We start from the raw sequence: 12,172 nt of genomic DNA on the forward strand, positions 1-12,172 counted from the left end.
TACAAGGCTACAGTAACCAAAACAGCATGGTAGTGGTATCAAAACAGATATACAGACCAGTGGAACAGAACAGAGGCCTCAGAAATAACACCACACATCTACAACCATCTGATCTTCGATAAACGTGACAAAAACAAGCAATGGGGAAAGGATTCCCTATTTAATAAATAGTGCTGGGAAAACTGGCTAGCCGTATGCAGAAAACAGAAACTGGACCCCTTCCTTACACCTTATACAAAAATTAACTCAAGATGGATCAAAGACTTAAATGTAAAACCTGAAACTATAAAAACCCTAGAAGAAAACCTAGGCCATGCCATTCAGGACATAGACATGGGCAAAGACTTCATGACTAAAACACCAAAAGCAATTGCAACAAAAGCCAGAATTGACAAATGGGATCTAATTAAGCTAAAGAGCTTCTGCACAGCAAAAGAAACTATCATCAGAGTGAACAGGCAACCTACAGAATGGGAGAACATTTTTGCAAGCTATCTATCTGACAAAGGTCTAATATCCAGAATCTACAAGGAAGTTAAACAAATTTATAAGAAAATCCATTAAAAAATGGGCAAAGGATATGAAAAGACACCTTTCCAAGAAGACATTTATGTGGCCAACAAACATAAGAAAAAAAGTTGATCATCATTGATCATTAGAGAAATGCAAATCAAAACCACAATGAGATACCATGACACTCCAGTTAGAATGGCGATTATTAGAAAGTCTGGAAACGATGCTGGTGCAGCTGTGGAGAAATAGGAATGGTTTTACACTGTTGGTGGTAGTGTAAATTAATTCGACTATTGTGGAAGACAGTGCAATGATTCCTCAAGGATCTAGAACCAGAAATACCATTTGACCCAGCAATCTCACGAGTGGGTGTATACCCAAAGGATTATAAATCATTCTGCTATAAAGACATATGCACACATACGTTTATTGTAGCACTATTTACAATAGCAAAGACTTGGAACCAACCCAGATGCCCATCAATGATAGACTGGATGAAGAAAATGTGGCACATATATACCATGGAATACTATGCAGCCATAAAATAGAATGAGTTCATGTCCTTTGCAGGGACATGGGTGAAGTTGGGAACCATCATCCTCAGCAAACTAACACAGGAACAGAAAACCAAACACCTAATGTTCTCACTCATAAGTGGGATTTGAACAATGAGAACACATGGAAACAGGGAGGAGAACATCACACACCAGGGCCTGTGAGGGGGTGGAGGAAGAGAGGAGGGAGAGCAGTAGGACAAATACCTAATGCATGCAGGGCTTAAAACCTAGATGATGAGTTGATAGGGGCAGCAAACCACCATGGCACATGTATAACTATGTATAGCATGTAACAAACTTGCACGTTCAGCACATGTATCCCAGAACTTAAAAAAAAAAAAAAGTGTCTGTTCTTGTCCTTTGTCCACTTTTCAATGGGGTTGTTTTTCTCTTGTAAATTTGTTTTAAGTTCCATTTAGATGCTGGATAATAGACCTTTGTCAGATGCATAGTTTGCAAATATTTTTCTCCCATTCTTCAGTTTGTTTACTCTGTTGATAGTTTCTTTTGTTGTGTAGAAGCTCTTAAGTTTATTTAGATCCCATTTGCCAATTTTTGCTTTTGTTGCAATTGCTTTTAGTGTCTTTGTCATGAAATCTTTGCCCATTCCCTTGTCTAGGATGGTATTGCCTATGCTGTCTTCCAGGTTTTTATAGTTTTGGGTTTTATATTTAAATCTTTAGTCCGTCTTGAGTTTTTCTTTTGTTTGTTTGTTTGGTTTTTTTTGTATATGGTGTGAGGAAGGGGTCCAACTTCTGTCGTCTGCATGTGGCTAACCCGTAATCCTGGCACCATTTACTTAACAGTGAGTTGTTTCCCTAATGCTTGTTTTTGTCAGCTTTGTTGAAGATCAAATGGTTGCAGGTGTGCAACGTTGTTTCTGGGCTCTCTCTTCTGTTCCATTGGTCTATGTGTCTGTTTTCATACCAGTACCATGCTGTTTTGGTTACTGTAGCCTTGTTGTATAGTTTGAAGTCAGGTAACATAATGCCTCCAGCTTTGTACTTTTTGCTTAGGATTGCCTTGGCTATTTGGGCTTTTTCTTTTTTGGTTCCATATGAATTTTAAAATAGTTTTTTTCTGGTTCTGTGAAGAATGCCATTGGCAGTTTGATAGGAATAGCATTGAATCTGTGAATTGCTTTGTGCAGTGTGGCCATTTTAATGATATTGATTCTTTCTGTCCATGAGCATGGATTTTTTTTTCCCATTTGTTTTTATCTTCTCTGATTATTTGAGCAGTCTTTTGTAATTCTTATTGTAGAGATCTTTCACCTTCCTGTAACCCTAGGTATTTTATTCTTTTTCTGGCAATTGTGAATGGGATTGCCTTCCTAATTTGGCCCTTGTCTCGGTTGTTGTTGGTATATTGGAATGCTAGTGATTTTTGAACATTGATTTTGTATACTGAAACTTTGCTGAAGTTGTTTATCTCTGGAGGAGCTTTCGGACTGAGAATATGGGGTTTTCTAAATGTAGGATCATGTCATCTGCAAACAAGGGTAATCTGACTTTCTCTCTTCCTATCTGGATGTTCTTTATTTCTTTCTCTTGCCTGATTGCTTTGGCCAGGACTTCCAATACCATGTTGAATAGGAGTGGTGAGAGAGGGCATCCTTTTCTTGTGCTGGTTTTCAAGGAGAATGCCTCCAGCTTTTGCCCATTTACTGTGATGTTGACTGTGGGTTTGTTAGATAAGCATTTTGTTTTTCTTAATTTATTTTAATAAAATAATTTATTTTTTAAGAGATATGTCTCAGCCAAGCGCAATGGCTCACGCTTGTAATCCCAGCACTTTGGGAGGCCGAGGTGAGTGGATCACGAGGTCAGGAGTCCAAGACCAGACTGGCCAACATAGTGAAACCCTGTCTCTACTAAAAATACAAAAATTAGCCAGGCGTGGTTGTGCAAGCCTGTAATCCCAGCCACTCAGGAGGCTGAGGCAGGAGAATCGCTTGAACCCGGGAGGTGGAGGTTGTGGTGAGCTGAGGTCATGCCACTGCACTCCATGCACTCCAGCCTGGGCAACAGAGCAAGACTCCATCTCAAAAAAAAAAAGAGATATGTCTCACTCTGTCACCTAGGCTTAAGTGCAGTGGCATGATCGAGCCTCCAGAGTAGCTAGAACTACAGGGACATGCCACTGCCGTCAGCCAAATGGAGCTTTTTAAAGAAATATACCTTCCTTTTTTTTCAATATGACTTTTTATTATTTATTCATTTATTTATTTATTTATTTTTTGAGACAAAGTCTCGCTCTGTTGTCCAGGCTGGAGTGCAGTGGCATGCGATCTCAGCTCACTACAACCCCCACCTCCTGGGTTCAAGTGATTCTTCTGCCTCAGCCTCCGGAGTAGCTGGGATTGCAGGTGCCTACCACCACGCCCGGCTAATTGTAGTATTTTTAGTAGAGACAGGGTTTCACCATGTTGGCCAGGCTAGTCTCAAACTCCTGACCCCAGGTGATCCATCTGCCTCTGCCTCCCAAAGTGCTGGGATTACAGGCGTGAGCCACCAAGCCTGGCCCCTTATGACTTTCTACATAAAAGTTACTAGTAAAGATTCTGTAGTGGGTGAATCTGCAATGGATGAAGATGTTTTGGAGTGAAGCTGAATTGGTCTTTTGAATTTATTAGAAATATTGTACACAAAGGGCCCAGTAGGTAAAAGACCACTCAGCTAAAGTTTTCTGATAATTTTCATGGTCTGCCTGAAATAGAATGTGTTGTAGCACATGACTCTTCAAAACCATGTTTGCTTTCATAACAAAGATTGAAGGTAATTAGCTGGGTTTTCTTTAAATAAAAAAGTAATATTAACATTTTCATTGTCAGATTATATGAACTGAAAATATTTTTTTAGGTACCAGGGGGACTAAGCTAAGAAGCGAGAAAATAAATGAGACTGTACTATGCTTGGGAAACATAGTTTCAAAATTAAGAGGATATTCCACAGATCAGTCTAAATTATGAAACTTGTATATGATTGAATAACTTATAAAAACTTATTTGTGTTTAATTTTGATTTAAAAATAACCACAGCACTCATTTTCTAAGAATGAATAAAATATTTTTCATACCCCCAATCCTAAAAGTTAGAAAATATATATATACATATTTTTTTCACAGATATTTAATCTTATTATAAGGGGTAAAGAATTTAAAACAGTATTATTACTGTTGCCTTTTAATGTCCAGCAGGGTTTTTTATATTGTTTTGGTTTTGTCTTTTTTTAGATTAAGTAGCACTCTCAAATATTGGGAGCTAATACCGAGTGGTAGTTTAAAGGAGTCAGATTGCTTGAGTTTCAATTATAGCCTACGACTAAATAGCTCTGTGTAACCTTCTATGAGTTTTGTAACCTCTGTGTGACAGTTTCCTCATTTATAAAATGTATATACTTGATATACACATGATGAGGATTAAATGAGGTAATACATCCAAAGTGCTGCCATTTCCTATGCACTGAGCACGTGTAAACAGTTATCATCAGAGTTTGCAGTTGCTGTTTCATGCTAAAGTGATAAGAGTTATGGCAGGATATTTTTATCTCAAGAAACTTGTTAAACACTGGGGAAGGAAGGAAACAATTCCCATTCTTGATTTCTGGGAACTATTTATGATTATATTAATATTTAAAGCATTCTAGTTTGTTGAAGTTTTATCCCCCAACATTAAATTTTTTTTTTTTTTTTTTTTGAGACAGAGTCTAGCTCTGTTGCCCAGGCTGGAGTGCAGTGGCCGGATCTCAGCTCACTGCAAGCTCCGCCTCCTGGGTTTATGCTATTCTCCTGCCTCAGCCTCCCGAGTAGCTGGGACTACAGGTGCCCGCCACCTCGCCCGGCTAGTTTTTTTGTATTTTTAGTAGAGACGGGGTTTCACTGCATTAGCCAGGATGGTCTCGATCTCCTGACCTCGTGATCCACCCGTCTCGGCCTCCCAAAGTGCTGGGATTACAGGCTTGAGCCACCGCGCCCGGCCAACATTAAATTTTTAAAAAATTTTTTTTCAAATTTATATTTGCATTTTTTCAAATGGCCCTTTTTTTTTGAGGCAAGGTTTTGCTCTGTCACCCAGGCTGGAGAACAGTAGCATGATCTGGCTCACTGCAGCCTCGACCTCCCAGCCTCAAGTGATCCTCCCACCTGAGCCCCCAGAGTAGCTGGTACTACAGGCACATGCCATCACACTCAGCTAATTTTAAAAATTTTTTGTAGAGACAGGTAGCCCAAAGGGTTCAAGCGATCCTCTCACCTTGACCTGCCAAAGTACTGGGATTACAGGCATGAGCCACTGTGTCTGGCCTCAAGTAACTCTCTTAGAAGTTGGAATGCAGTCCCTATCAAGCATAGGCAATATTTTCATGTTTTATCTAGCAAAAGAGGAGTCTGGGAAAGTGGGTTGGAATGATTAAGGATTGTTACCTGCATTAAAGAAGACAGCAGACTTTGGATAAAACAATAAAACCGTGTTAATAGGAGAGTAGTATGTTAAATAATAAAATTTATGTGGTGCTGATGGAAGTCTGATGCTTCCAGACTTCCAAAAAAGTCTGGAAGCATCAGATAGACTTAATTTCAAATACTGTATTAGCTGTACTTTCAAATGATAGGTCTAAAAGTTTTTTTTCAACTTCATATGCCTTTTTAGTTGATATTCCTCTAAATTTGATAGAGTAGGTTCAGTTGTTAAACTGAAAAAAAGTACAGTAAACATATTATTTTCCCCATGTTTTCAAACTTTTGAGGCACTTCATAGTATAGTTCTTTATGAACCATAGAGGCTATATATAAATGCTGAGATGCAAAAATAAATCCTATTTAAGTAGACATTTATCAAGTTACCTTTTTTTTCTTTTTTTTGGAGACAGTCTTGCTCTGTCACCCAGGCTGGAGTACAGTGGTGCGATCTCGGCTCACTGCAACCTCTGCCTCCCAGATTCAAGCGGTTCTCCTGCCTCAGCCTCCTGAGTACCTGGGATTACAGGTGCGTGCCACCACGCCCTGCTAATTTTTGTATTTTTAGTAGAGACGAGGTTTCACCACATTGATCAGGCTGGTCTCAAACTCCTGACCTCGTGATCTGCCTGCCTCGGCCTCCCTCCCAAAGTGCTAGGATTACAGGCATGAGCCACCACTCCCGACCAACAAGTTACCATTTTTAAACTAAGGAAAATGACTTTAAATATAAGACAAATGATTGCCACACAAATAGGTCAAACATGTATAAATAATACAGTAAGTGGCAAAAGGTAAATGTATTACGTCCAGACAGACTTGTTCAGACTACCAAGTAATTAGACTTCATCCATGGGTAATGATTAAGACTGTTGGTGATTAAGACCCTAGGATTAGGGTCAAACTGCCTGTTTTTAATCCTGGCTTCACCACTTATAAGTTGTGAGACCTTGGAAAAAAATGTTTATGTGCCTCAATGTTTTCATCTATAAAATGGTGGAAATCATAGAATCCACCATAGAGCTAGGTATGTGTTTAATAATTTATTTAATTAATAATTTTTGTTAAATCAGTCTAGGCATATGCATTTAAGTTTTTTTTTTTTTTTTTAATGCTTCCAAGATGATTGTTGCCAGCCCAACAGAAAATGGACAGGTACTTCGTGTAATTCCATCTACCCAGACAGCAATGGCACAAGTGATTATACCTCAGGGGCAACTTGTGGATGTGAATAGTCCTCGGGGTGAGTAACAATGGGATATAGTCCTCAGGGTGATATGTAGGGGATTTGAGAGTGTTTTAAAAACATAAATATTTTAGAAAAATCATCTTATGAAAGTCAGTGCTAAAATTGATCTCCTTAGGTAAAAGATTACGAATTAAATAATTAGAAAACAGCTCTTCACCCAAATAAATTCAAAGTTCATTTTTCAACTCCTGTCTAGATTAGCTATTTGATTTAAGAATTCTATGAAGCCGGTTGACTCCTGCTTCCTCCCAAATGACCAGTGAGCATAAAATAAATTCTTCTTAATTATAACAGTAATAATAACAGCAACAATAGCAAGAATATAATGCTAATAGCTTCAGAAGTTTTTATTTATATCTTTCTTTTTTTTTTTTTTTTTGGAGGCACAGTCTCACTCTATCCCCTAGGCTGGAGTACAGTGGTGGCATGATCTCAGCTCACTGCAACCTCTGACTCCCAGGTTCAAGCAATTCTCCTGCCTCAGCCTCCTGAGTAGCAGGGATTACAGATGCCTGCAACCACGCCTGGCTAATTTTTATATTTTTAGTAGAGCCGGGGCTTCACCATGTTGGCCAGTCTGGTCTCGAACTCCTGACCTTGGGTGATCCACCCGCCTCCGCCTCCCAAAGTGCTGGGATTACACATGTAAGCCACTGTGGCTGGCCATTTATATCTTTATCAATATTTTTATTAGCCATGTGACTCATTACTTTTTTTTTTTATACTATCCTTTTTATCCTCTTGCTCTTTTCCTCTTTCCTTGGCCCCTTCAGATTCAGAAAAGAGAATCATGCTCCCTATTTCTCCTTATATAGTCTTTACCTGTTTGATAATATGCCTATTAGTTCTCTTTTTTTTTTTTTGCTTTCCTCCCTTTTCCCTCAATTTGAATCTCTTTTCTAACCTCATAGCTATACTGTTTTGTTGCTGCTTCATAGCTAATGGTTTAGGGCAGATATTTTCACCTTAGTGTTATCATTCTTTGTTAATAGTCATTAGGACATGAAGAGAAAAACAAAGATTGCAGAAAACATTATGAGTATGAGCATAGTATATAGACAAAATTAGTTTTACATTTTCCTATATATTGCAGAACTCTTAAGATACAATTATTTCTACCACTTTTATATCCTGGCTGTTCAATATAAATTCTAAAACTTAATTATAAAATTACAGTAGTCAGTATTATAATTTAAAGTAAACAGGTATCAGAGAAATTCTCAATAAAGCATTATTCGTTTATTCTCAATAAAGCGTAAATTTTCTTTACCTATTACAAATACGTAAGTTTTAGTTAGGTATATTCTTATGGTCTTATTCAAGATATTGATGTTACTTTGTTCTTGTTTTTGTTGTTAAGATGTCCCTGAAGAGAAACCCAGTGACAGAAACTTATCAACTGTAAGGGTGGATACTCTAGCAGACAATACCAGCAATTACATTCTTCATCCTCAAACGTCCTTCACATTACCCAAAAAGTCAGTGACCAGGTAAGTCCATGGGAAAGAGAAGCTCATCTTTTAACATCACCATGGAAATCTTTTTTACAAATTACACATTTAAAGCTGGCTGACTATAGAGAAAATCAGAAAATAGAAGGAACTGTCATTGAATATATCTTTAGTTATTTTAAGGCATCTGGGTCATAAGGAGGCTACTTTGGAAGCTATAAATGTCAAAAGTGCTACTTTTCCTCAGTGACATCTGTTATCTTTTGAAACAGTATGAAAATTGTATTAGTTCATTTAGTCTGACACTAACAGACTTTTTAGAATAAAGAAACATTCATGGCTAGGCACTGTGGTTCACGCCTGTAATCCCAACACTTTGGGAGGACAAGGCAGGTAAATCATGAGATTGGGAGTTCAAGACCAGCCTGGCCAAGATGGTGAAACCCCGTCTCTACTAAACATACAAAAATTAGCTGGGTGTGGTGGTGGGCACCTGTAATTCCAGCTACTTGGGAGGCTGAGGCAGAGAATTGCTTGAACCCGGGAGGCGGAGGTTGCAGTGAGCTGAGATTATACCACTGCACTCCAGCCTGAGCAACAGAGCGAGACTCCATTTAAAAAAAAAAAAAAAGACCAGATGTGGTGGCTCATGCCTGTAATCCCAGCACCTTGGGAGGCCAAGGTGGGCAGATCACGAGGTCAGGAGATCGAGACCATCCTGGCTAACACAGTGAAACCTTGTCTCTACTAAAAATACAAAAAAAAAAAAAAAATTAACTGGGCATGGTGGCATGCGCCTTTAGTCCCAGCTACTTGGGAGGCTGAGGCAGGAGAATGGCGTGAACCTGGGAGGCGGAGCTTGCAGTGAGCGGAGATTGCGCCACTGTACTCCAGCCTGGGTGACAGAGTGAGACTCTGTCTTGAAAACAAAAACAAAAACGAAAAAAAACATTCATTATGGTTCCTAAAGTTTTAAAGGTGTTTTATCACATTTTTATGCATAGAATTCCTCTGTGGTAAAATGTTTAAAATGTTTTTTGCCAACTTTTTTTTCAGTTTTTGTTTTTGTTTTAAAATAATACTATGATATTTTAGGGAAATATGTACATGGCTTATGTATTGTTTATATTATTTTAATTGTTCCATAAAAGTATTTTTGAATTAAGACATTATTTTTGACGTTTAATCTTAGAACTTAATAATGTTACTTTTCACTTGATCTTAGCCAAAAGGCCAAGAAGTGACACATAATGTTACTTTAAACTAGTCAAATTTAACATTTTTTTGATAAATGAAAACAGTTATATAATAAGAGCACAAAATAAGCTTTGGGAGAGATATATAAAACACTTGAATTTGTTGGGACTACATGTATCTGGAAGAACAAACTTAGGTCTTTGACTTAGTAGTTAATAAAATAGTAATTGTTAAAGAAAATAATAACTAATGCACCCATCAGACCAATCTGTAGTTATTGTTAAAACTTCTTATTGATGACCTCAATATTTGTCTTTGATACTAAGAGGATAAAGCAGTTGAATGCATTTTGTGTGTTCATTGAACTGCATGTTTATATATATTCCTCTCCTATCCCAGAATGCTGGAAGAACCCCTTCTGGCGCCTCTTCAGCCACTTTCTTCTAACACACCTATATGGGCCTGCCGTCTTAGGAGCTGTGAGGTGAGTTAAAAATAATTATTACCTAGAATTACTTACCTGCTTATAACCACAGGTCATCCCCAAATGCCACTTTTGAGTACAACTAATATAGGCTATATTTACAATATTTTGTTTGTGTTTTTGTTAAATCTGATTTCATGTATTGTTGAATTATTAGAGATTCTAAGCTTTGTTAAAGCAGAGGTTATATAAATCTGTTTACATTTCACTATTATTTCTTCTCTTGCAACTCTCTTTCCTCATAGTCCATGAAACTTCACTATCATGTTTCTCTACTATTAACTTTTCAACCATTTCTTTTCTTTCTTTGCTTGCACTTATTTTTTTTTCATATTATCAGTAGAAAATTCTTTAAGGCTCACTTTCTGACTTTGTCTTTTTTCTCTCTGTATTTTGTCTTTTGGAGCACTTACCTACTTTGTTGACTTTCAACTCATATCTATAAAAATGATTTCCAAGTCCATATCACCAGTTTTTATATTTATTTATTTATTGAGACGGAGTCTCACTCTGTCCCCCAGGCTGTAGTATAGTGGTGCAGTCTGAGCTCACTGCAACTTCTGCCTCCTGGGTTCAAGCGATTTTTGTGCCTCGGCCTCCCAAGTAGCTGGGACTACAAGCATGTGTCACCACACCTGGCTAATTTTTTGTATTTTTAGCAGAGATGGGATTTCACTATGTTGGCCAGACTGGTCTCGAACTCCTGGGGTGATCCACCCACCTCGGCCTCCCAAAGTGCTGGGATTACAGGTGTGAACCACTGTACCAGGCCAGATTTTGAATTCTGCCTTCCTCTTGTCCCAGATATCTGGCTACTTGCTTGAAGGTTTATTTTAATTTCACCTCAAATTCACCATATCCCATACTGAAATCATCTACCATGCCACAACTGGCTCCACTTCCAAAATTCCATGTCTGTGTAATGACAAATACCATTTCCTTAGATACCCAGGCATAAAGTTTTGTACTAATTTCTTCCTTTCCCACATTTGGTAGTCACCAGATTCTTTTTTTTTTTTTTTGAGACAGAGTCTCACTCTGTCATGTAGGCTGGAGTGCAGTGGTGCTGTCTCAGGTCACTGCAACCTCCGCCTCCCAGGTTCAAGCAATTCTCCTGCCTCAGCCTCTTGAGTAGCTGGGACTATTTGCATGTGCCACCATGCTCAGCTAATTTTTGTATTTTTAGTAGAGACGGAGTTTTGCTATGTTTGCCAGGCTGGTCTCGAACTCCCGACCTCAGGTGATCCTCCTGCCTCAGCCTCCCAAAGTGCTGGGATTACAGGTGTGAGCCACTGCACCCTGAAGTAGTCACCAGATTCTTTTAGTTTTTCCTTTAAAGTATCTTTTTCTTTTTGGCCCATTTTTCAATAGGCCTTTGTCCTCTTGTGCTTGATTACAGGAATAGCCTGCCCCCTAACATCTTTGACTCTCCCATTTCTGGTCCCTAATGTATATTTTTCTAAGGCTACTTGTATTTGAAGATTGTTTTAATTGTCTTTTCTCAGTGCCCAATTAAGTTGTGTTATTTTTTCCACATTATTTAGCCACTATAGCTAGTTTCAAAGGCCTTTCATAATCTGGTATCATCCTACCTTGTCCTACTTTATTTCCTACTTTTCTCAAACTCATCTTCATTCTTGTTAGCCTAGTCTTCCTACTTTCGACAGATACTCCAGAATTTTTTTTTAGCTCTCCCTTTACCCATTTGTATTTCCTTTTCCTATATGTTACTTTTTTCTTCTACTTACCATTTCTAACTATTCTTCAAATCCCAATGCAAGTCCTACATATCTTTTGTATAAATTATCTAATGATTATTTTAGCCTTTACCTATTTCTCTCTTTAAATTCTTTAGTATTAATTGTCATTCTTAATTATTTACTAGCTTAGGCCGGGCGCCGTGGCTCACTTCTGTAATTCTAGCACTTTGGGAAGCCAAGGCAGGCAGATCACTTGAAGTCAGGAGTTTGAGAGCAACCTGGCCAATGTGACAAAACCCCATCTCTGCTAAAAATACAAAAATTGGCCAGGCGTGGTGGTGGGCAGGAGAATCACTTGAATTTAGGAGACAGAGGTTGCAGTGAGCCAACATCACACCACTGCATTCCAGCCTCCGTGACAGAGTGAGACTCCATCTCAAAAAAAAAACAATTTAAAAATAAAAGTATTTACTAGCTTGGATTGTTCACTGTTACGTAACATTCACACTTTTTGAGGAAAGGGACCATGCCTACTCTATATACAAACCATAGATGGTAATGAATA

At 38.2% G+C, this 12,172-nt stretch overlaps 1 protein-coding gene across 11 annotated transcripts in view; it reads left to right on the forward strand.

The window, feature by feature from the left end:
* The window catches only part of CARF (calcium responsive transcription factor), an 87,250-nt gene that overhangs the window by 45,610 nt on the left and 29,468 nt on the right, over nt 1–12,172 (forward strand). For 10 of the 11 annotated variants that reach the window (XR_013402120.1, XR_013402119.1, XR_013402121.1 and 7 more), the window contains 3 exons: nt 6,649–6,769; nt 8,136–8,265; nt 9,823–9,907. Coding sequence is in view for 6 of the 11 variants with exons in the window: in XM_015110690.3 (XP_014966176.1) it covers nt 6,649–6,769; nt 8,136–8,265; nt 9,823–9,907 (336 nt within the window). In the remaining 5 variants the exon portion in view is untranslated. Of the gene's footprint in view, nt 1–5,939; nt 6,056–6,648; nt 6,770–8,135; nt 8,266–9,822; nt 9,908–12,172 lie in introns of all 11 variants that reach the window. The other variant, XM_077957384.1, reaches the window with a different exon arrangement.

Source organism: Macaca mulatta, chromosome 12, assembly GCF_049350105.2.
Source record: "Macaca mulatta isolate MMU2019108-1 chromosome 12, T2T-MMU8v2.0, whole genome shotgun sequence".
In the NCBI taxonomy this organism is placed as follows: Eukaryota; Metazoa; Chordata; class Mammalia; order Primates; family Cercopithecidae; genus Macaca; species Macaca mulatta.